Source organism: Sycon ciliatum, chromosome 1 (genome assembly GCF_964019385.1).
Source record: "Sycon ciliatum chromosome 1, ocSycCili1.1, whole genome shotgun sequence".
Taxonomy (NCBI): Eukaryota; Metazoa; Porifera; class Calcarea; order Leucosolenida; family Sycettidae; genus Sycon; species Sycon ciliatum.
The window spans coordinates 2,152,433-2,178,583 of record NC_088643.1 but is presented as its reverse complement, the minus strand read 5'-3'; the positions used below and the strand labels follow the sequence as shown (position 1 = coordinate 2,178,583).

General features: G+C 47.2%; 1 protein-coding gene across 2 annotated transcripts in view; it reads left to right on the top strand.

Moving 5' to 3' along the window:
* LOC135809874 (dynein axonemal heavy chain 5-like) overlaps window positions 1-26,151 on the top strand; it is a 45,028-nt gene that overhangs the window by 11,080 nt on the left and 7,797 nt on the right. For both annotated transcript variants that reach the window (XM_065323318.1, XM_065323326.1), the window contains 27 exons: window positions 36-170; window positions 1,024-1,146; window positions 3,171-3,384; window positions 4,069-4,178; window positions 5,010-5,366; window positions 6,600-6,722; window positions 7,226-7,356; window positions 7,564-7,717; window positions 8,451-8,615; window positions 9,072-9,298; window positions 9,789-10,011; window positions 11,240-11,341; window positions 12,296-12,370; window positions 12,957-13,124; window positions 13,773-13,988; window positions 14,796-14,933; window positions 15,480-15,607; window positions 16,602-16,770; window positions 17,239-17,394; window positions 18,207-18,498; window positions 19,021-19,256; window positions 21,786-22,112; window positions 22,495-22,650; window positions 23,038-23,253; window positions 23,626-24,025; window positions 24,341-24,429; window positions 26,016-26,132. In XM_065323318.1, the coding sequence (XP_065179390.1) occupies window positions 36-170; window positions 1,024-1,146; window positions 3,171-3,384; window positions 4,069-4,178; window positions 5,010-5,366; window positions 6,600-6,722; window positions 7,226-7,356; window positions 7,564-7,717; window positions 8,451-8,615; window positions 9,072-9,298; window positions 9,789-10,011; window positions 11,240-11,341; window positions 12,296-12,370; window positions 12,957-13,124; window positions 13,773-13,988; window positions 14,796-14,933; window positions 15,480-15,607; window positions 16,602-16,770; window positions 17,239-17,394; window positions 18,207-18,498; window positions 19,021-19,256; window positions 21,786-22,112; window positions 22,495-22,650; window positions 23,038-23,253; window positions 23,626-24,025; window positions 24,341-24,429; window positions 26,016-26,132 (4,947 nt within the window). The remainder of the gene's footprint in view (window positions 1-35; window positions 171-1,023; window positions 1,147-3,170; window positions 3,385-4,068; window positions 4,179-5,009; window positions 5,367-6,599; window positions 6,723-7,225; window positions 7,357-7,563; window positions 7,718-8,450; window positions 8,616-9,071; window positions 9,299-9,788; window positions 10,012-11,239; window positions 11,342-12,295; window positions 12,371-12,956; window positions 13,125-13,772; window positions 13,989-14,795; window positions 14,934-15,479; window positions 15,608-16,601; window positions 16,771-17,238; window positions 17,395-18,206; window positions 18,499-19,020; window positions 19,257-21,785; window positions 22,113-22,494; window positions 22,651-23,037; window positions 23,254-23,625; window positions 24,026-24,340; window positions 24,430-26,015; window positions 26,133-26,151) is intronic.

Sequence of the window (26,151 nt, the reverse complement as noted above, 5' to 3'; positions counted from 1 at the left end):
TGTGTGCTTGTACGTGTGGGTATGTGTGTTTGTAGGGAGTGCTGTTGATCGGTGAGCAAGGTACGGCTAAGACAGTCATTATCAAGGGCTTCATGGGAAAGTCGAACCCTGAAGAGCATCTCAGCAAGAGCTTCAACTTCTCCTCAGCCTCCACACCCAACATGTTCCAGGTAAGATCAGTGTTCAGGCACACTCAAGATCCATCCCTGCAGACTGTAGGGATTGAATTGGCTGTGTGAACAGGCACAAAATGACAAGATGCTCCAGTTCCTTACCCTGTCCCCAACTCACTAGCTATGCGCATCAGGTAAAACACTGTTTTACCATGCATTTCTGTTCAGCTAGCTCGGAGCTAGAGCAAGACTGGGTGCGAGTACATGTACCGTACTATCCTTATTACTAGTGTAAACCACACTGAAGTACAAGTCGCAAACAGATGTTGTGTCACGGAATACAGACATCTACCCTGTATTATTATCAATATTCATTTGACCACCGTAGTAGTATACGCCGCACTGACTGACATTTTTGGTAAAGGGTTAAGAGTGTCTAAAGTACGGCTTATACTCCGAAAAACATGGTACTCATAGTTTGTGTCATTTTACTTTGGCATGCCCAGCAGACCCAGAGGTATTGTACATGGTTGACATGGATGAGCGACCACTGATGATGTGTCGAGAATGGATTACTACGAGTGTGCAGTACATGTTTCGTTTGTTCTAGCGTATGTTCTTGTCTGAGGTTATGAGTACTGTTTCTCCCGTACTTAAACAGTGTTTGTGTGTGTGTCCATGTGTGTGTGCGTGTGTGCGTGTATGTATGCACATGTGTGTCCATGTGTGCATGTGTGTGTGTATGTGTGTGCATGTGTGCATGTGTGTGTGTATGTGTGTGCATGTGTGCCTGTGTGTGTATGTGTGTCCATGTGTGCCTGTGTGCCTGTGTGTGTGTGCCCGTGGGTCTGTGTGTCTGTGTGCATGTCTATATTATGTGTGTGTCTGTGTGTCTGTTTGGTGTATTCAGAGAACCATAGAGAGCTACGTTGACAAGAGGGTGGGCAGTACTTATGGCCCACCGGCTGGAAAGAAGATGACCGTGTTCGTTGACGATATCAACATGCCCATCATCAATGAATGGGGAGATCAGGTACGCAAACCATTCATACCGGGCACCCATACGTAACTCTTAGAATGTAATGACAAATTCAATGGTCCCTACTGGGATACGCCAAACCTATAGCATAGGCTTGTGTTGGAGTACCACAAGTGTATTGCAACGGTTCCTGTTTGGAGTTCTTGTGGTGACAGCTGGTGTTGTAACTGATTTCTTTTTAACCTGCTCCCAGCCCCGTGCCATCTCCACAATCAGACTATGGACGACAAGATAACTACATTTGAAAGACATATATTTGTGATAAGACGACGGAAACATAACTAGACATGGCGAACTCAACATGAAGACGGCTTTTCACACCACAGCAACACGTGCATGCACCAACACCACATACACACGACGTACACAAAATAATGTACATGTACTATAACACTAGTTCCTTCAGACTTCTCTTTCTTTGTACAACTCCTTGATGAATTATTTCCAAACAGTAACATTACTTTTAGTTCATGTCGTTGCCGTTTTGCCTCTATTACCTTGATAAAGGAGCAGTGAAAGTATGTTGCAATTTGGAATCCTCAACAGCTCAAAGCTGATCGATTTGGACAGTGTAGCAGCAGGCGCGTCGCACCGACTTTGGAGGTGGGGCGGCCATAGAACTTTTAGAAGGGGGTGCGCGGGTCGTCCCCGGGAAAAATTTCAACAATTGAAGCCAATTGCAAGCATTTCCGGGCATTTGGTGCCATTTCAGTGTACGGTAACTACAATGAAAGACTTTTTCATTCTGCAAAAAACCAAGAAGATGCTACGATCGGGGAGTACAGGTTCCTGCACGAGTACAAGGGAAGTACCGCGGAATCCAGCCCGCGCCGCGATAGTGGCAAGGGCTGGATGAACAGCGGTACTGGCCGAGTATGAGTGACTGGAACGTGTTTCCCATGTGCACCCAAGCCAAATAAAGAGATACATGACAGACACACCTGCATTGTGTTTTGTGATTGTTTTCTGCATTCTGGTACAGTTTTTTGTAGTAGTCCATAGTGCTTTTTTTCTCGTGGTGCCATTGACATGGTCGACAGGGCGTCGGGCAGGGAATTCTGGCTGTTCTGTTCCTACGGATTTTTGCCACGTCTTGATCGGAAACGTCGGCGAATTGCGCGGGTCCTGCAGGTTGCTGAGCATTGTGCGCTTTGGTTGAGGCTCATCCGGCTCGTCGTCAACTTTTCGGAGGAGCTCATTCACATCGCCGATATCTTTCAACAAAGGGGCTTCTTTTCTCCCAGTTCCAGGTCAAATGTTGGGGCGCCATGATGACAGTTGTGGTTGCAAACAGTCGCTCTTCTGCTTTAGACTTTTGTAGTTATTTTATTAGTAACCAATGAAAGACCATGAAGTAGAGTCAGTCCAGTGGCTACTGCCCGACGGGCAATGGAATCCGTTCCTGCCCGTCGTCACTTGACGACGGGCAGTGGATCTAGTTCCATCACCTTGACTCGAGCAGGCAGGACCGCGCTTTCCAGCCCGCACTGTTTGATCTGTCATTGGTCAACTCCAAGGCGACAATCACGTGACATACGGGAACAAACCGATTACCCTCCCTCGGGAAAAAAATTCAAAAATTGAAGCCAATTGCAAGCATTCCCAGGCATTTGGTGCCATTTCAGTGTACATGGACTTTTGATTCTGCAACAAACCACGATCGGGGACAAGGATTTGCCACGTTTGCGCTGAGATCCTCGCGCTTTGTTGTAGTGTGCTCAAAAAAAAAAAACGGCCGAAAAAGTGGGGCGGCCATGGCCGCCCCGGCCGGTGCGGTTCCGACGCCCTTGAGCAGTCACTCTGTGGCTACTTTCTATTTATTGGTCCTCAAAGACTTTACAAATACAGTCAAATAGAGATGCTATGTGAATGACGTCATGTGGTGTCGCTCTACACAGAGCACCTAACACGATGATGTGATGATGATGTTATCCCATGACCTCCATAATCTAGGCATCCATGCGCACAAGGTCTGACTAAACTGTTACTGGTGTTTATCTGCACTTCCTGGTGTTTAGATTACCAATGAGATTGTGCGACAGACTATCGAGATGCAGGGCTTCTACAGCTTGGAGAAGCCTGGTGATTTCACCAGTATTGTCGACATTCAGTTCCTGGCTGCCATGATTCACCCCGGCGGAGGTCGCAACGACATTCCCAGTCGTCTGAAACGACAGTTTTCCGTCATCAACTGTACTCTGCCATCCGATGCCTCCATCGACAAGATCTTTGGTACGGAATGAGATTTGTTGTGCATGAGGTGGGCGTGTTCTGGTGTGCGAGAACTGCAGGGAGTTATATGACCATATGCTGTGATCACTCAGCATACACGCCAACCATCCCAATTTGGCCGGGACGGTCCCGATATCGAATAGGCACCCAAAAGTGCATTCGTTGCATGCCTCACAGGCACATGTGTGCAGTCAGTATCGCCTATAGCGTATCACACTTACAATAAGTGTGCAGTCAGTATCGCCTATAGCGTATCACACTTACAATAAGTGTGCAGTCAGTATGGCCTATAGCGTATCACACTTACAATAAGTGTGCAGTCAGTATGGCCTATAGCGTATCACACTTACAATAAGTGTGCAGTCAGTATCGCCTATAGCGTATCACACTTACAATAAGTGTGCAGTCAGTATGGCCTATAGCGTATCACACTTACAATAAGTGTGCAGTCAGTATCGCCTATAGCGTATCACACTTACAATAAGTGTGCAGTCAGTATGGCCTATAGCGTATCACACTTACAATAAGTGTGCAGTCAGTATGGCCTATAGCGTATCACACTTACAATAAGTGTGCAGTCAGTATCGCCTATAGCGTATCACACTTACAATAAGTGTGCAGTCAGTATCGCCTATAGCGTATCACACTTACAATAAGTGCTTTCAATTGCGTTGCTCTGACCAGGGTCTATCTCGGAAGGGTACTTCTGCAAGGAGCGTGGCTTCAAGGCGGATGTTGTGGACCTGGCACACCGACTCGTTCAGACAACACGTCAATTATGGCAAGCAACTAAGGTGGGTTGTGTTCACTTCTGGTCATGAGCACGGCCACCAAAACACACATAGGCTCACACCATGTACAGTGCGTATCGGTTATAGCGTGGTCGTGTAAAAGAATATACTGCCTACACGAATGAACTCTCATGTTTTCATAATCATAACATGGATTTCAAGTGCACATTTCTTCTTACAAGCAGTTTTATCGTACAGTAGAATATATCGGTCCTAAGAATGGACTTTGTGTAGCAAAACATACCAGATTAGTACAAAGTATATCGCCTGTAGTAATAACATCCGTCAAATGCAGTTCTGATCTGACTCGCGTTGAGTCGTAGTGCTGCAGGTTCAACTGTTGTGGTCATGTAACTTATGTTGCATAGCCACATGGTAAGCCTATGTGACTATGACCAGCCGCATGCACAGTAACACTACATTGCATGTACGATGATCTTCCGGCCTCTGCGAACATGCACATGATATGTCACACTTGATTTATCGTGTGTAAGAAATATCGGAAATAAGAATAGAAAGTCGGTTTTCAAACACCCACGCTATAACCGATAGCTACTGTACCCAATATACGTCTGTCGCAAGAGAAGCGTGCAAATCTGCAATTGCATTGGACACACACACACGTCCACCCCAACCTCCCCCCCCCCCCACACCCCCCCCCCCACACACACGCACATACGCTCTCTTGATATTTGGCCTTCAGATATTATAGTGTCAGAAAGAAGGACCACTGACTCTTTATCACACCAGAAATACATATCACAGTCGCCTGTCAAGACAGTTATAGCTAGGCGTTGTTTTTACTCTTTTGTATCGACATACATGTGACTTCAGGTGAAGATGTTGCCAACGCCAGCCAAGTTCCACTACATCTTCAACTTGCGTGATCTCTCCCGCATCTGGGAGGGAATACTCACCATCGACAGCGACATCCTTAAGGAACGTGAGTTGCTCATGTCGCTGTGGAAACACGAATGCCAGCGCGTCATCTCGGACCGCTTCACGAACCCGCAGGATAAGGAATGGTTCAACAAGGCCATCACACGCGTCGCCACCGAAGATCTCGACAATGAGATTGCTAGTCTAATCCCCGAGGAACCGTACTTCGTGGATTTCTTGCAAGACCCACCGGAGGCCACGGGTGAAGAGCCGGAAGACCAGGAGTTGGAAGCTCCAAAGATTTACGAGCCCGTAAGCTATTGCTATGGTATATGCTTTTCAAGAGTACATAACCCCCAAGAGTGTGCAACTCCATCTATGTGGTCTGCCACAGCAGAACTTCACATCACTTGCCGGACCAGTACACATTATTTGCAGATGCAGGGCTTCATGCAACCCTGCTCTGGGTTCAACTCTCTCGTGGCCACTTTGCACTGTTTGTCAGGGTAACCTTTTGAACTGCATCACGTGATGTGAAGTTCTGCCGTTGCAGCACTGTCTAGAGGCTGTGCAAGCAGTTGCACACTCTTGGGGGTTAAGTGCTCTTGATGTTATGTATTACAGTAGAACTCTGATCAGATGCAACACCCCCACCCCCTTCCCCCCTCCCCCCCCCCATTCACCCCACCCCACCCCCCCCCCCCCATTCACCCCACCCCACCCCCGATGGGCAGCAGAAAAGTGTACCTATATCCCAGGTACTTGGTATCCTGACTTACTTTAGTGTTTTATGACTACAGTCAACTTCTCTTATAACGACACTCGGCGGGGCATCAAAAAGGTGTCCGTATTCGCGAAGTGTCGTTATACCCGAAGTCTCATTATATGTATTACAGTGGGATGGGACTTTGCTCTGGGCAAGGAAATTATGTCGTTATTCGCGAATTGTCGTTATATCCGCAGTCGTTATTAGCGAAGTTGACTGTACACCCTTGCTCTGGACAATGGCTGTACTAAGCATGTGTGCATCTCATCAGAGTACTGTACGGGGAGAACATTTCATCGGTCAATAATTATTTCGTCCAACTCCAAAGCAAGGGAGTTCGTCCGGTTGTAAATTTCGTCCATGGTCCATGGATCATAAGAGTGTATTGAAAAGCTGGAAAAATCGACATTCGCCCGGTATTTAATTTAGTCCAAAAAGCTCTTTGGGCGAAAAAGACGAATTTAAATTCCAGACAAAATATGCTAAGTGAGTTCCACTGCTCGTAAATGCTACATGCTACTCACCATATAACATATTTGGTAGTTGTATTTGCATTTGTGTTTCATGGCAACCTATTATTTTTCGATCACTACCAAACTGTAGTGGAACATTTGCAAAACCAGAATTATCCCTCTAAATTCTACGGTGGCTCAAACAATGGTATTTTTGTGAGCAGAGAGATGTTCACGAAGTCTTTGACAAAAATACATGGTCAATGCACAACTGCATGTGCCAACAAAAAACTCTGCTTTGTCTCCGTCTCATGTACTGGCATGTAGATTCCACCGTACGATGAACTGGAGGAACGCTTGACGATGTTCATGACCCAGTACAACGAGACGATCCGAGGCGCTGGAATGGACTTGGTCTTCTTCAAGGACGCCATGGTGCACTTGATCAAGGTTAGATGGCGGTGATGCCAATGGTCTTGGTGGACTCATCTGTTGGCTTAGCTTCTGATTCTGGTAGACAGACCTGCATTCTGAATTTTGGGGACTCATCTGTAGGTCATCTGATACTGGTGGACTCATCTGGAGCTCATCTGATACTGGTAGAGCCATGTGCATGGATTCCTCTGAGAGCTTTTAAATCTGTTGCAGTGTCTGTTTCTAATTATTCTGATGGCTTTGAGTACATAAGGTAGCACGGTACTCGGAGGCATTGTAAAGTTTATGCTGATTGTCGTGGGAATCACTCATTTCGTGGTCAGCTTGATGTTAACTGTGTATGTGTGTTAATGTTTGTATATTTATGTGGATGTGAGAATGTGGATGTCTGTACGTGGTTGTGTTTATTTGCTTTTGTGTATGTGCACCCGTGTGGATGTGTCTGTGTGGATGTGTGTCTGTGTGCACCCGTGTGTCTGTGTGGATGTGCGGATGTGTCTGCATTCTTGTCATGGTAGATCTCCCGTGTGATTCGTACCAGCAAGGGACACAGTTTGCTGGTCGGTGTCGGTGGCTCTGGAAAGCAGAGCTTGACGCGACTGGCGTCATTCATTGCGAACTACAAGATCTTCCAAATAACACTGACAAGGTATGCACGTAGTAGATAAATAACTCTGACAAAGTTTACCAACATGTCGTTTATGCATAACACTGACACACATTGATATGTAGTATGTCGAGGCTTCGAAATTTGTTCTCACATCTTTCCTTTTTCCAAGAAGTAATAGTACTCACTGTGTAGGAGCGGGTGCTAATAAGACCTGTTTGTGTCCGGGTGTTTTTGCTTGCCCGATAGGTCCTACAACATCAGTAACCTGCAGGATGATCTCAAAGTTCTGTACCGCACTGCCGGACATCAGGGAAAGGGTATCACGTTCATCTTTACAGATCAAGAAATCAAGGACGAGGCTTTCCTGGAGTATTTGAACAACGTGCTGGCGTCCGGAGAGGTATGTCTATCAAATCAGGGGCGTAGCTGGTCCCCCTTTCGGGGGGGGGGGGGGGTACACAGCCACATATGTGTAGGATGGCTGTGGCATAGGTCGAAATTTTTAGAGGGGGGGGGGGGTGCACGTGCCCCTGTGCTCTATGCGGGCTTCGCGCCTGCAAGTGATGCTCTGTGTACGAGGCGATGTGGATGCTCTGTGTACGAGGCGATGTGGATGCTCTGTGTACGAGGCGATGTGGATGCTCTGTGTACGAGGCGATGTGGATGCTCTGTGTACGAGGCGATGTGGATGCTCTGTGTACGAGGCGATGTGGATGCTCTGTGTACGAGGCGATGTGGATGCTCTGTGTACGAGGCGATGTGGATGCTCTGTGTACGAGGCGATGTGGATGCTCTGTGTACGAGGCGATGTGGATGCTCTGTGTACGAGGCGATGTGGATGCTCTGTGTACGAGGCGATGTGGATGGTCTGGCAGTGAAGTTTATATGCCGATACAGTTATGCATGTGGCTACCAACCACTATGTCAGCCCCATTACCACCAGGTAGTGGTGTTTTTATCTCTCTCTATTTCCCTTCCATCTCTGCCTCTCTCCCCCCGTCTCTGCCTCTCTCTCTCTCTCTCTCTCTCTCTCTCTCTCTCTCTCTCTCTCTCTCTCTCTCTCTCTCTCTCCATCTCTGCTTCTCACTCCCTCCTCTCCTTCATTTGATATCACCACTGGTATTCAATTGCAGGTAGCTAACCTATTTGCCCGTGACGAGCAGGATGAGATCTTGAATGAACTGATTCCGATCATGAAAAAGGAGTTTCCCCGACGTCCGCCCACTCTCGAGAATCTCTACGATTATTTCCTGTACCGCTGTCGCCAGAACCTGCACGTCGTCCTCTGTTTCTCACCGGTGAGTCATGCAAGTTGTCCTTTGCTTGCTGTGTTTCTTTGCCCGGGATTCTTTTCAGTTTTCCCGCACACACCATGCTATTCTCCTGAGTGGTGTGCTAGGCAGTGGTGGGCTCTTATGCTTATGAAATTTGTGAATGCATTTCTGTGAAAAGATAATGTGCCCCTTTCTGAATACAATGAATTCTGATAGGTCATACCCGATTAGGCAGCTGGAAAGTGTATTCTGAGTATTCTGACATACTTCTTATCCCGACCGATAACTAAGTTTCTTCAGCAAGGAACTATACAACCATGCTCTCAACACTGTACGTACTGAGCAGAATAATTATGTCTTATCCGAGCACTAGTATCCTGTGCTACGTGAATTCCACTGTAGTATACATGTTCGTTTCCCCTCTCCCTATCTCCACCTCTCCCCCCCCCTCTCTCCCTTTCATTCTATATGCTCATTCAGGTGGGTGAGAAGTTCCGTAACCGCGCTCTCAAGTTCCCAGCGTTGATTTCCGGCTGTACCATGGACTGGTTCAGTCGCTGGCCCAAAGAAGCCCTGCAGGCGGTGGCCAGGCATTTCCTGGCCTCCTACGACATCGTGTGCACGCCCGAAGTCAAGAAGGAAGTCGTGTTTGCCATGGGTGTCTTCCAGGATCGGGTGGCTGAGGCCTGTGTGGACTACTTTCACAGGTAACATTACCGGCGCTGTGCATGCATGAATTCACAGAGCCCTGCATAGCCTGGCATGTCCTGGATTTATTCAGTCAGCTATGACAAAGACCTGTCCCTATGGTAACCAATATAACATGGCGACCGGGAAAACATTAGTATTGTTGTTTTCAGTGCACCTTCCCCCCCCCCCCCCCAGCTCTCTGAGTTCTAACGCTCATTCACACAGTACACTTAGCCAGGTGATGGTGATGGTGTTCCTGCACATGCGCTACCCTGAGTCAGATTGACTTTCATGCAAACTATTATTTCATTCCAGCTAGGTACATGACAGCAGCAGTGATCTTTAGACAGTCCCATGCCCATTTGATGTTACTGGAAACACGTCACATGATCACGAGATTATAATGTCACATGACCAAGAGATGATGAAGTCACGTGACCGAGATCATGTGACCATTGAGCAATATCAACACGTGATTGTCGACACATTTCTTCCGTCTGCGTGTAGATACCGTCGAACTGCTCACGTCACGCCAAAGTCCTATCTCTCTTTCATCAACGGCTACAAGACCATCTACTCTCAGAAGCACAACGATATCGGCATGCTGGCCAAGCGCATGAAAACAGGTCTGGACAAGCTGATCGAGGCCAGCGAGAGCGTGGCACAGCTCTCCAAGGAACTGGCTGTCAAGGAGAAGGACCTCGCCGTTGCCTCAGTCAAGGCCGAGAAGGTGAGAAATCATCGGACAGCAGATTCTCAAATTGTATTTCCTGGGGATCACACATAGGATTTGACCCCCCCCCCCCACCCCTCTCTCTCTCTTTTCAGATGTACATAATACCCTCACACACTTCATAGACTTATGATATGAGGCATAACAGAATGACGTCGTATACATTGAAGTGGAGCCTCTGAGCAGTAAAGTTCCAGGCTGTAGCAAACTTCAATGCCAGGTTGTAGGTTTGCCATAGGGTTTGCCAACAACAGGCCATGTGTACTGGTGGACTAGCCTATATACAGTCAAACCTCGTTAGGACAAACACTGATAAGGCGAACTTTCCATTAGTACGAACTAGGGCCAATCCTATGGTTGACCAGGCATCATATCAAGTCAAAATTATTCATTTACGACGAACTCCTGTATGGCGAACTTTCGCGAAGACGAACGATTTTCAAGTGTGATTTGAATAAAATCAGCACGTAGTACGAACTTTGGGTGCGTGCGCTGGCTGTCTTTTTTTCTTTTTTTCGATAGACGGTTTCATACATTGGTTGTACGTACATAGATCTACGTAGTGAATCGTAGTAGACGCACTGACGTGCGTGCTTTCTAGGCCAAGCTTCAGCGTACACTGTTCGCGTCGTTGATCGAGTTGTGAAGTGTTTTGTGAAGCAAAGAGCGTTGATCCGTAGAGGGTAGTGGCGTTCCTGCGGATGCGGAAAACTCGGCCTCCACTGGCTCCGACCGAGTCTCACACGAACCGTGAACTTTTTTGTAAAGTATGGATGTTGAGATGCTGTGCTTCACATGCACACTCGTAATCACTCATATTCAACCTATGGCTATGGTTTATCGTAATGTATTTGTTTGTATATGGAAGCACAGTCACGAATTGTAGCACATTGTCTGTTTCTGGCTTATGCTGAGAATAAATGCTTCCCATTTACCACAGTATGCACCTTCACGTAAATACAATCCATATGATATGCAATGCATTATTAAGATTATTGTCTCCACGTCGCCTTTTTACATATGATATGCATATCGATTTTTTTGTCAGATCTGGATAAGAAGAACTCCCGATAAGACAAACAAATTTGTTCAGCCCCTTGAAGTTCGTCCTAACGAGGTTTGAGTGTAATTGGCATGATGTCTTTGTCATTATAATATAATGACAAAGACATCATGCCAATTATTGTGATGTCATGGTGTTAACACAACGATTTCATGTGTTCAGGTGCTGGTGGAAGTGACAGCTAGTGCCCAGGCAGCTGAGAAGGTCAAGGCCGAGGTTCAGAAAGTCAAGGATAAGGCTCAGGCTATTGTCGACGATATCGCGGTAAGGGCAGGGAATACTAGCACTGGATAACGCTGTACAGACTCACCCAGGCTGAGCAAAGTCATAATGCAAGCATTAATGTTGTCAATGGTGGTGATAGTGTCATGTGCAATCAGCAATTTCCTACAGTGTACGGTGCTGTACTGCCCAGAGTGTTCTACTGGTGAGGGGTAGAAGTCATGATCTAGAGCACAGTGACATTAAAATTAATGACATAATGTAACAAAATGTCACATTATGTTACATTATGTCACATTATTATTATTTATTATTTTGCTTGTTCGCGTTGGCATCAACCTGCATAAAGCAGGTATATAGCCTTCGCTTAAGCTGCCATAAAAAAGAAAGCTCATCCTAAGCGAGAGGGCTAGAGGGAAATATAACGATAACGAGATACAGAATACAAAGAAATCCAATGAGTTCAACGTACAATTCAAAACAAGAAAGAAAGGAAAGAAAAACAGAGTCACATAATGTAACATAATGTCACATTATGTTACATTATGTCACATAATGTAACATAATGTGACCGGCTATGCACATGCAGGCCATTGTCGATTCGAAGTTTCGGCAAACTTCTCACGTGCTCTAGAATTCAGTTCTGGCAAGTCACGAGTCAAGTCCTGTCCGCGAGAAAACTGAAAACAAGAGATTGAGTGTCGCGAGTTGAACACACCGGAGAATCACCAGCTTACCTTAGCACACACAGCTATCTGAGCATAACATGTACGATGTGTGTTGGGTGAAGTAGAGAGGGTGGGTTCTTTCTGCGAACATTATTTGACGGTTGTAGGCATCTGAATCATTTTCTGGTGACAGTCTTTCTTTCTGTGTTGGTGCTTACTTGTGTGTGTGTGTGTGTGTGTGTGTGTGTGTGTGTGTCATGTGGGTGTATGTGTGTATGTGTTTGTGTTCATGTGTCTGTGAATGTACACACCTAATTGTGTGAGGTAGACTGACAAGGCAGTAGCTGAGGGAAAACTAGAGGCAGCGAGACCGGCATTAGAGGAAGCAGAAGCAGCCCTGCAGGTATGGTTAGCGATGCAAATATCCAATCTTCCTCTGCAGTGCCTGTGTGCCTTGCACTGCATGGAAGGATTAAAGCATCATTGTATTTGTGTTAGATATCATATTTTGATGGGTGTGTATCCAGATGGCAATTGTGACTGTATGTATGCGAGTGTCATAGTCGCTTCTACTTCACTCTTCCAAGTTGTGGTATGCTGCATGATTTTTGTTTAGGCGAATTATAGCAGGTTGCTGCCCTCAGTTGGGCTAATAACATCTGTGGTTTGATAATTACCTAGTATTTCCGACTAGTTGGATCTCTTCCTGTCCCTTTCTTTCTGTACCTCCCCTTCCTCCCCTCTCTCTTTGTCTGTCTGTCTGTCTGTCTGTCTCTGTCTGTCTCGCTCTATCTCTCTCTCTCTCTCTCTCTCTCTCTCTCTCTCTCTCTCTCTCTCTCTCTCTCTCTCTATCTCTCTCCCTCTCTCTCTCCCTCCCTCTCTCTCTCTCTCTTTCCCCCCCCCCCGCCTCTCTCTCTCTCTCTCTCTCTCTCTCTCTCCCTTCTCTCACCGTCTTTGGTGTTTGTGTATTCGTGACTGTGTGCTGTCAGACAATCAAACCAGCTCACATTTCCACTGTACGTAAGCTGGCCAATCCGCCGCATCTCATCATGCGCATCATGGATTGCGTACTCATTCTGTTCCAACGCAAACTCAGCACGTGGACAATGGACAAGGAGAAGCCTACCAACTCGCCGTCCTGGTCCGAGTCATTGAAGGTTGGAGAATGTGTCTAGGTCATCCATTTTTCTTTCATTTTTGTACTGAAGTGCACAGTCCAGTAAAGGACAGAATGGGTAGACAGAACCATGGTGAAGACATGACAATACAGCTGGAAGCCGGAGCAGCGTGCTGATAAATTGGGCCTACGTCCCCCGACCGTGGGTCCTGGCTTACTAACTGTGAACTGTGAATATCTCCTTTATCCCATTTTCTTACTCTTGGGACTTACCAGCATTCTCTGGCTAATCTTGCTGGACATTATGCCTCTCGATAATGACATGTTGTAACAATTGCACTGCAACGCTCTGTTATGTATTTCCATCTAGCGGACTTTGGAAGCAAATCACACCTGCTCCGGAAGTCTCAAGTCGTAATGTTATGACCTGTGTCACATGGCTCCACTTGTCATAGTTACTCATGGCCAGATTCTGTATGATAGTATTGATTACTAGTACTATTCATGCCACTGCAGTGCTATAGCACATGCAGCCTGACTCCTCTTATCATGACAACATGTACCCACCATGGGAAAACCCCTTGCATCTTCCGCATCAACGCTCTTTATATTATGCGTCACTGGACGCTTGATTATGCATTGGTTATGCATTGATTATTCATTGCTTTGATTCCGCAATCTGCTGCAGTTGATGAGCGCTGGAGGTTTCCTGAACACGCTGCAAACCTTCCCCAAGGACACGATCAATGCCGAGACTGTTGAGCTTCTCAGGCCCTACTTTGCAATGGATGACTATAACCTAGCCAGTGCCAAGAAAGTGTGCGGTGACGTGGCTGGATTGTGCTCCTGGACTTTGGCCATGGCTGCCTTCTTTGAGATCAACAGAGAAGTGCTGCCGTTGAAGGTAAGACAGAGTCGGAGAGAGGGGAGAGAGAGAGAGAGAGAGAGAGAGAGAGAGAGAGAGAGAGAGAGAGAGAGAGAGAGAGAGAGAGAGAGAGAGAGAGAGAGAGAGAGAGAGAGAGAGAGAAAGAGAGAGAAAGAGAGAATGAGAGAGGAAAGGTGAGAGGAGAGAGAGGGAGAGAGAGAGGAGAGGGAAAGAGAGGAGAGAGAGAGAGAGAGAGAGAGAGAGAGAGAGAGAGAGAAAGAGGAGAGAGATCTAGTAACCGATGATGCCCTGTCTTGTTTCCCTGTGATGCAAATGTGGGGTTAACGGAGCTTTCGAAATCTTGGTGTGTATATGTGTGTGTGAGGGGGGGGGGGGGGAGAAAGAGCAGGCCTGCTCCAGCTGAGTTCCCATGTAAAGCTGCAGGATGCCTCACCACTCTAAATGTGTGACTGTTAAGTATTAGCAAAGTTTGCATGAGTATTTTTGTACCCTTGGCATTGCCCTCGGAGAACAACATTCCTACATGTACAAACAGGGACATCATGGTCAGGTGTTTACAATGTATGTGTCTGATACACATAAGGAGACAAAAAACAAAGCATTGTTGCCGCTATCCTGAGTGTCATATGCTACTGGTCATCAGACAGCACAGATAATCGCTAACTGTTCTCAGAGTAACTGCAGCAATGCTTTGTATCCCTTCTCATTAAGTGCACAAGGCTCTAGATGCATCAAGCACTTTCATGTGCTGCTGCCGCAACTCTCCCTGAGTGTAATCATGTGCATGTGTGTCGACTCTGGTTGTGTATATACATGTGAGTTTAGGCCAATCTTGTGAAAGCCGAGGCGAAGCTAGCCGTTGCCCAGGGTGAGCTCAACGCCGCACAAGCACAGCTGGACGAGAAGGAAGCTGAACTAGCTGCAGTACAAGCCATGTACGACAAGGCCATGATCGAGAAACAGGTAACCGATTTGTGGAGGACCCGGAACACGCTGATTGTGCAATGCTGTAGTTTGCACCGACAACACCCCCCACGGACACCAGGGCATGGTTGTGTGTGGTGTTAGACAGTGCAGGCTGGATCGAAGTGTACTCGCACGCATTAATCTTACCTTCCATGTTTGGCAATGCATTACTTTTGGCTGCGTCGCAAAAAATGAAATGCACGTGCCACCTTGTTATCATTGTGAAATGGATATTTGGGTTTGAATTTTTGAAATTTTTGATATTTGAATTTTTTCCTAGTATTATGGCCAAGTTGGTCTAAATATTGTAGTGTAATTACGCTGAGTCAGAGCTCACAATCACTCTGGTTACAATGTCATAGTCTTTGAATGCAGCGAATGTCCCATGAGTAACATCACCACGAGACAGGGAGTGATGACACTTTGTGATTGGCATGGCATGTCCCATTGTAGCATGTAATGAGTACTTTCCCCTACTACCTTCCATGTAATTGACTATTCGATGTCGCTGTGTGTGTTTGCACACCATCCTATACCCCGTAGACACTGATTGATGACGCGGATACGTGCCGTAGAAAGATGGCCGCCGCCAGTGCCTTGATTGGCGGACTGTCCGGTGAGAAGGACAGATGGACTATCCAGAGCAAAGAATTCCAGGATCAGATTGGAAGGTAAGCGATGGCCCACAGCAGACGCTTATTTTATTTATTGCTGCACCTCGTTGCATGTTAAGACAGGTTTTTGAATTGAGGAGAGGGTGAGACCAACCACGGAAAAAAGAGGGAAAGAGAGGTAATTATGTCTTTTCCGTGATCACAGGATTTTTTTAAATATACAGTCATGTGTCTGTGTATGCCACTGCGGGATGGTTGATATGCCACTGCGAGATGCTTGATATGACACTGCGGGATGGTTGATATGCCACTGCGAGATGCTTGATATGCCACTGCGAGATGGTTGATATGCCACTGCGGGATGGTTGATATGCCACTGCGAGATGGTTGATATGCCACTGCGGGATGGTTGATATGCCACTGCGAGATGGTTGATATGCCACTGCGGGATGGTTGATATGCCACTGCGAGATGGTTGATATGCCACTGCGAGATGGTTGATATGCCACTGCGGGATGGTTGCTGTGCCACTGCGAGATGGTTGATATGCCACTGCGGGATGGTTGCTGTGCCACTGCGAGATGGTTGATATGCCACTGCGAGATGGTTGCTATGCCACTGCGGGATGGTTGCTGTGCCACTGTGGGATGGTTGCTAACAGAACTCGTGTACATCTGTCTCATGGCCATACATCTATCATGTTGGTTCCAACTTCACTCAACCTCTTCATCTATGGGGCACATGATGTCAGCCATGTTGGTTCCACTGTCCGCATGACATGATCCCTTTCTACGCAAACTAAGTCACATAATGGTTCATGAATCTACTCAGTCCACATTCCCGCTCCGTTTTTCTTTCCTTCCAGTTGCGTCTTCCTTTCTTCTCTAACGTTATTTTACCTTTCTCGTTCCGTTCGTCCCTCTTGATATTTGTATGGTTGAGGCAAAGAACTGAAATAATAAAAACCAAACCAAACCCAACATGACAAGTATTTGTAACCACTCTTTTGGAAATCTGTTTGTGTGGGTGTATACGCTGCTCTACTCTCCAGGCTGGTAGGAGATGTACTGCTGTGCACTGGATTCCTGTCTTACTCGGGGCCGTTCAATCAAGAGTTCCGCGATCTGTTGCTGGACGACTGGAAGAAGGAACTGAAGACGCGCGGTATTCCGTTCACTGGTAGTCTCGACGTCACTGGCATGTTGGTGGACTCTGCTACGGTAAGTGTGTGCCAGGATGTTATTAGAGGTTTGGCTCAGGTAACTGGAAGGCCAATGAAATTATGTCGCCAGTACAGACTCGAATCACGTCATTATAAAATCCCTCTGCCCTCTTCCCTTCTCTTATCTTCCCTCAACTCCCCCCCCCCCCCCATCCCCAGATACATACATACGTACTGTTTTACAGTTAGTAATTTGATATTTTGGACAATTGTTTCATGGCGGGTTTCAACAAGTGTTGTCATGGGATCCTTGCACGGTGCAGGCTCTGAAACATTCAGATGTAAACACCAAATATATGAATTCGCCTTCAGCATGGGTAAATTGCCTTTACTGTTTGCCAGTACGGCAGTAGCCACAATTTCAAACTTTGCTATTCGAATTTCTCTGTGCCTAATGGTGTTCATCCATTGGTGGAATGCTGCCACTGTCATTGCCATTTCCATCGCCATTATCATTGCTGTGTAGGTCGGTGAGTGGGGTCTGCAAGGACTGCCCAACGACGAGCTCTCGGTGCAGAACGGCATCATCGTCACCAAGGCAACGCGCTACCCGCTGCTCATGGATCCGCAGGGTCAGGGCAAGACCTGGGTCAAGAACAAGGAAGCTCAGAACGAAATGCAGGTGAGTACGGTGACGTTTGTACTGGTTGTCACATGATGGTGGTCAGGGGTACTAACGTTACCAGTTAGTGTGACTGGCTATATACAAGTACTGCTGTACAATGTTTCAATGATGGATATTATGATGTTTCAGTATGACGTCATACCAAGAGTCCATTATTCCCGCAGAGTGTGCAACTTCACTTATCAGATGTGGGACGGCGAAATCCGTGTTGCACGTCATAGTGTGACATCATGAGTAGGGGAAGTGTGGACCGTGGTGGACCGCGTTGACGGAATGACGCAAGTCCGACCCCAAAAATGACGTACATCACGGATTACGCCGTTGCACAACCCCATCCCAGCTGTGCACTCTGGGGGATTAAGGACTCTTGGTCATACTCTTAGCTAGAAAATCCTGTGTACATACCCTCCTACCACTCTGCAGACAATCTTCACAGACCTTGGTCAAATGTGCTGCTTTGTGCAAGTGAACGAATCCAGAATTCACGATTCGTAGTAAGGAAAGATTTTCACCAAACGCAGTGCTGACTCATTCCTTGACCGGTCATGATACTCGCGTTCTCACACGTCAATGAGCAGCCAATCATCATCCCTGTATTACATTATAAAATTCTGTAGAATATTGTTGTGAAGTCAGTACTCAGATGGTGAGCCAAGGAGAATATTAAATGGAAACAATATGCAAATATGTGACCCACCGTTTTCCTTGTTTCCAATTAGTATTGTTGTCCATGGTATATCCACTCAAACACATTGAAATCCCAAGACTGTGCTTCGGTTGCTCATTCTTTATCTCCTTCTGGGTCACAGTTAACATCGCTCAACAACAAGTATTTCAGAACACATCTCGAGGACTGTCTTTCCCTTGGCAAACCAATCCTCATCGAAGACATTGGTGAAGAGCTCGACCCGGCACTCGACAACGTGCTGGAGAAGAACTTCATCAAGAGTGGCAGTACGCTGAAGGTGAAAGTTGGTGACAAGGAGGTGGATGTCATGAAGGGATTCATGCTTTACATCACAACCAAACTTCCCAATCCGTCGTATACACCCGAGATCTCAGCCAGAACATCCATCATCGACTTCACTGTCACAATGAAGGGTAAGTCTCAGACAATCAAGAAGACATAGTCAATGTGAGGATGAAGTCATTATGATGTCATCGCTGAGCTAATGGAATGCACAATGATGTCATTATGGACAGCCAGTCCTGTGTGTGGTTGCGGACCACACATTCAATGTCTCTCGAGCGGTGGTCATCATAGGCATATTTTACTGTAGACAGCACACTACACACACTACACACACTACACACTACACACTACACACACTAAGCACAATCTCAGAAGTAAGGGTGACGCTTCCTGCAGTTTCATTTAGAAGAAAGGCATTCGAGCCGACAAGCTTGTTCCCTTAGCTCTGCAAAACACTGAACATCGTTTTCACATTATTATAATATTTTAGCAACTTTTCTCCATTTCCCCTCTATCAGGTCAGGCACATTCTGCTGCTGAAATACTCCAAACAACACGTGCAGTGTGGCCACATTTGTTTCACCGACATGCTATCTATAGTTTCTGAACCAGTGTTGTTCTGTCTGTTCCATTACCGGGTGTGTCTGCAGGTCTTGGTGATCAGCTGCTTGGCTTGGTGATTCTGAAAGAGAAGAGGGAGCTGGAGGCCGAGCGTGTGGCCCTGCTAGAAGACGTCACCTCCAACAAGAGGAAGATGCAGGAACTCGAGGACAACCTGCTGTACCGGCTGACGTCGACCAAGGGCTCCCTGGTGGACGATGAGACGCTGATCGATGTACTGCGCACGACCAAGTCGACTTCTGAAGACGTCAAGCAGAAACTACAGGTCAGCCATGCAACCTGCTGACTGTTAACCTACGCGTGTAGTGTTCACGGACTGCCTTAGTCAGAATGAAGTGAAACAAGGTGATGGCTGGGGTAGGGGGGGGGGGGGGGCACTCCCATCCATAGAACAGGAGCATTCATGTTGTACCAAGCATTCCGATGTACAGTGAAACCTGTCTAAGACGGTCGACCGCTCAAGGGACGTGCAAAATGCGGTCTCTGTTGCCAGATGGTCTCCTTACCCAGGGTCGTTTCACTGCAAATAGCATCCCTTGGTCCTGGTCACAGTGGTCTTCTGAGGCAGGTGGTCGCCTTATCAGAGTGGTCGCCTTGACAGGTTTTCCTGTACACCACACCAAAGAGCGTGATCCTGTGAGTGTGTATGTGACTGCCGCCTACATAGTTTGAGAAGTTTGACCCATGTGGAAAGTACCAATGAGTTGTCATATACATGTAAATGATAAGCTGGGAGCCGTGACATGAAACTTTGAAATACTGGGCACTGCTGGTTTTGCTTGCATATGGAATGCCGGACTTTAGGGAAAGCTATAGCAAACGTAACGCAGTGCAGCATGAATGCACGCAGCGATAACTGTAAACTCTAGAACACCCACGCACATGATCAGCTCACGGGCACACGTCATTACTGAGGTGTTGTTTGTATGGCTAGATGTAACTCTTATATGTGCAATAGGTGTATTTATACTAAGACCGTACGATACTCACTATTCGTTTTTCCCGCTCCTTCACCATAGTAATGAGAGCCAATCCAGTATAGGAGAGCACATGAGGCTCCAATGGTTTTCTAGTTCTCCTTCTCACTCTTGCCTACTCTCTTGTGTAAATACTTTGTCCATATAGTTACTCTTTCCCTCAAACTAGTGACGATAATTATTCAATATTACAAAACCTCAACCTCGCCACCAACAAGCAACTCTGGTTAACGATCATTGACAGGTGCATGACCCCCGTATGATTTGTTTATGCGGCCAATATGCGATCTGTTCATATTGTTATTATTATTACTTCCTCCGTTAACAAAAACTTCGTGATGGAATTTTGAGGGGCTGATTTGGGCACAAACTGCCGTGAAATGAGTCGCAATCACTTTCTTGGCCTTCCCTGGCATGCCATGACAGAGGTACGATGCAAGGAAAGCGAACTTTCAAAACAAGCCGAGCGGAATCGATGGTTGCGCTGTGGAAACATAGGTGATGACAGTCATGGCGAGCGAAACTGAAATACCACTTCTTCGAGGGGATATTGCGCTGCTTGGCCTCTCTACCACTTTAGCACTGAGTACGTTGGAGAGTGATAGAGAGCGATAGAACGGAGCAGCGAGCCCACACAATGAGCGAGTGAACAAGGAGCTGCTCCGATCGCACGGCTGAATGAAAATAATTCTGAACTCAAGTTCTTGTTCAACCTGCGCAAAGCCCAGATTCGAATACTGATGACCATGCATTCTTTCAGAAGTCTCCAGTCCGATGCGAGTCTCGTGGCTAAAGAAAGTCGACTGGACTTGCTAGCCGCTGCCGTTCAGTGCTGGTATCCATTAGAGAAAATAGAATCAGTTTGGCTGTGCCTTTACTCCTCGTTTTGCGGAGTTCTGGAGAGCGAAGATGAAACCAGGAGTCGTAAAATATTTTTCACGACTCTCTGGTGGAAACGAGTAATCGCCATCGCGGCGGATCACGCAGCTTGAAAGCAAACTTACTTGAACGACGGCGGCATCAAGCGGAGTGTGATCAAAGAAGCCGAGGCAAGGCTGAAACGAGCTGAACAACGATTCGAGAGAGATGACGACTCGCGTACAGCAGATGACGACTCGCGTGCAGCAGATGACGACAGCGACGCAGGTCAAAAATTAATCGAGCGAAAGCGACGCAAACTGAACTCTCTGCCCATTCCGCCAACAGTTTCTCTTGTAACGACGCTGTACATAGGCTTAATCACCTTCGTCCAGTGATTTGCAGTCGACACAAACTGTTCTTGACCTGTTCTAAGCGTTTTCATATCCATCCAAATCCATCACGAAGTTTTTGTTAACGGAGGAAGTACAAAACCCCTGTGTTCTGGAAGTCTGAGGGGACTTCGTTTAGTCGGGAGCTAACATTGGTGGCAGCGGTGGGATTCGAGCCCACGCCTCCGGAGAGACTGGAGCCTTTGTATCTCGTTTCCGGTGCTGTGCACATGTTCTTTGTGTAGGTGGCTGCCGACAATTATTATGATGTCATGCATTTACACATACACTGCAGATGTAACTACAGTCAAGTCTTCTAATAACGACTGCGGATATAACGACAATTCGTGAATAACGACAGAATCTCCATGCCCAGAGCAAAGTCTCATCCAACCGTAATACATAATAATGAGACTTCGGGTATAAGGACACCTCGCGAATAAGAGAACGTTTCTGATTCCCCGCCGAGTGTCGTTATACGCAAAGTTGACTGTAGATGTAACTGTTGCATGTGATGTGCTGTATCTCATTGCCGCTGCCATGTACATGTACATTCTCCTTGTGTAGGTTGCTGCTGACACAGAGATCAAGATCACATCTGCACGTGAGGAGTTCCGACCGGTGGCCACCCGTGGCAGTATTCTCTACTTCTTGATCACAAACATGAGCATGGTCAACTGCATGTACCAGACGTCTCTGCCGCAGTTCCTGGGGCTGTTCGACAACTCCATGGAGCGCAGCACCAAGTCTCCCGTCACCGCCAAGAGAATCGCCGCCATTGTGGAGTACTTGACGTTTGAGGTATTCCGCTACACGTCGCGTGGTCTCTACGAGGAGGACAAATTTCTGTTCACGCTGCTCTTGGCACTGAAAATAGACCTGAACAATAACAAGGTTAGTCCTAGTGACTGAACTGACTGAGCGTACAATACGTGTCCTACATATTGTACTGTTTTGTGCAATGTTATCGCATGAGCTGATTGTCAAGTAACTGGTGGTGTTAGTGGACATTATAGCGTAATTTGTAGTTACTTGGTCTTTTTTCTTTTCTATAGATTTTCCTACATATTGTAATGTTTTCTCTATTTTCTCAGTAGGAACCGTTTCTTTCCTAATCATTCACAGACTCCATTGCAGCCATTTACACATTAGGTTTCCTCAATCAAAACATTCAAATATGGTCTATTTGCTGCATACATCACCTCAAATGTTCACCATATCTCCAGGACTGTTTCTAGCCTTTAAGGTGTTGGTTGTGCCGATGTTGTGTACGTAGGTAAAACATCGTGAGTTCAGTACGCTGATCAAGGGAGGTGCTGCTTTGGATCTGAATGCTGTGGAACCTAAGCCAGCCAAGTGGATCCTGGACTTGACCTGGCTCAACTTGGTCGAGCTCAGCAAGCTACCTCAGTTCTCCGAGATCCTCAGCCAGGTGAGAACGCCGCTGTCACTACACATCATGTCATTGTGCATGTGTATCACACACCTGCTGCCTACATTACCGTGTATGTGCCGCGTATCCAGGGCATGTCCATGACCTGTGCATAGGAACTACCATGACATAACCGCATGTTACGATGTTGTCATCTTATCGGGACTTTTCTGCCATGACGTCATCATGACATAATCACTCTAACAATGACAGTGATCTCCTTCGGAAATCTAGACACAGACAAAACATTGTAATTAGACGGAGGGTAAACACGGGCCACCATACTTCGCACACATACCACTACGTGTACACATACCACTACACATACCAGTACAGATGCAAGTACATGGCCACAAATGGTATTATTCTGCGTTGTTGTTTGTGTAGATTGCTCGCAATGACAAGGCCTGGAAGGCTTGGTTTGATGTTGAGGCACCGGAGGAGACTCCATGTCCAGATGGCTATGAGCACTCGCTGGACACATTCCGTCGCCTGCTGCTGGTCAGGAGCTGGTGTCCGGATCGTACAGCCGTGCAAGCACGCAAATACATCACCGAGTCACTGGGTCTGCGCTTTGCGGAGGGTGTCATCCTGGACCTGAGGGTATGTACTGCATTAGCAATGACCTCACCACTGCAGATGCACAAACAGAAGCTCCTAAGTAGATCTTCTCCCCCCCCCCCTCCAGCTGTAACCTGCGCTGATTTTAATACTGGTATGCCTCCAAAACATGGCCAGCTTGGTCAGGTCAAATTGCAATGAAGCAATAATGTATTCTTGCTTGGGTACGCTCCTTCATGCATATAACTGTTTTTGTGTGTACGTGTGTCCACGTGTGTGTATAATTATGTGTGTCCGTGTGTGTCCATGTGTGTCGACGTGTCTGTGTGTCCATGTGTGTCCACGTGTCTGTGTGTGTATGTGTCCATGTGTGTCCACGTATATCCGTATGTCCATTGTGTGCGTGTGGTGCAGGATCTTCACGCGGAGAGTACCCCCCGTACACCCATGATCGGACTGCTGTCGATGGGATCGGATCCCACGGCCGACATTGAGAACCTGGCAAAGCGCGAGAATCTGGAATGCCGAGCCATCAGCATGGGTCAAGGGCAGGACGTTCACGCACGACGTCTTCTACAACAATTCATGGGCGGTGGAGGATGGGCGCTGCTGCAGAACTGCCATTTGGGTCTTGACTTCATGGATGAGCTCTTCCTGCTCATGGTGGATGCGGAGAACATTCACGAGGACTTCCGCTTGTGGATGACGACAGAGGTGCACCCGAAGTTCCCGATCTCCTTGTTGCAGATCGGCTTGAAGTTCACTAATGAGCCGCCGCAGGGAATCAAGGCCGGTCTCAAACGAACCTACACTGGTAAGATGACGCATGCTGGAGCTGTGTGTGTGTGTGTGTATGTGTGTGTTATGTCTCTGTTTGTGCATGTGTCACTAAGGTCAGTGGCTGGCTTACTGTTATCACTGGTTGAATATGTGTAGTGCATGGTGATGCGCTGGTCACTTTACCACAGTATGACTAGCTTAGTCCTGGCATCTGGTGCAAGTAGTTTTTGTAAGTCAAAGACCTTGCACTCGCATGTAACTAGGTATCTGTATGTGAACTACTATCCATAGGTGTATGTGTGTGTGTGTGTACGTGTGTGCACGTGTGTGCATGTGTGTGATGATGTAGGTATCAGCCAGGACCAGCTGGACATCAGCAACCTGCCTCAGTGGAAACCAATGCTCTTCGGCTTGGCGTTCCTACACACGACTGTCCAGGTATATATTGTGTGCTGTACTCTGCTGTGCTGTGCTTTGCTGGACTCTGCTGTGCTGTGTGCTGTGCTGTGAGCTGTGATCTGGCGATTTTTACACACACACACACACACACACACACACACACACACACACACACACACACACACACACACACACACACACACACACACACACACACACACACACACACACACACACACACACACACACACACACACACACACACACACACACACACACACACACACACACACACACACACACACACACACACACACACACACACACACACACACACACACACACACACACACACACACACACACACACACACACACACACACACACACACACACACACACACACACACACACACACACACACACACACACACACACACACACACACACACACACACACACACACACACACACACACACACACACACACACACACACACACACACACACACACACACACACACACACACACACACACACACACACACACACACACACACACACACACACACACACACACACACACACACACACACACACACACACACACACACACACACACACACACACACACACACACACACACACACACACACACACACACACACACACACACACACACACACACACACACACACACACACACACACACACACACACACACACACACACACACACACACACACACACACACACACACACACACACACACACACACACACACACACACACACACACACACACACACACACACACACACACACACACACACACACACACACACACACACACACACACACACACACACACACACACACACACACACACACACACACACACACACACACACACACACACACACACACACACACACACACACACACACACACACACACACACACACACACACACACACACACACACACACACACACACACACACACACACACACACACACACACACACACACACACACACACACACACACACACACACACACACACACACACACACACACACACACACACACACACACACACACACACACACACACACACACACACACACACACACACACACACACACACACACACACACACACACACACACACACACACACACACACACACACACACACACACACACACACACACACACACATACAAGCCCATCCTGGGTCACGATGGCTAGGTCAAACCTACGGCTGAGCTCTTGTTCTTCATCTTCCTGGTGATCCGCTGACACCCCCTAAGGGCAGAAAACTACGGCTGTTAGGCCCCCATGGGGATTTTGTGAGGAGCTCAAAATATGCGTCCTCTTCCAAAAATTGTCGGTTGTGTACTGTGTAGTGCTGTACTGTGTGCTGTGCAGTGCTGTACTGTGTGGTGGGTGCTCCGCTCTGCTGGGTGCCGTGTGCTCTGTCCTGTGCTAGTCTGTGCTCTGCTCTGCAGTGGGTTATCCGTATCGCATGATGTGCAGCATCATGCTACTAGTTTCTATAATGGCTTTTCCGGAATCCTTTTCCCTGTGGTCATCACTTGCAATCTATCTCACTGCTTTGTGCAGGAACGTCGCAAGTTTGGTCCGCTGGGTTGGAACATCCCGTATGAGTTCAACCAGGCCGATTTCACCTCCACTATGCAGTTCTTCCAGAACCACCTCGATGATCTGGACTTGAAGAAGGTAAGATCCACGCTAAGCA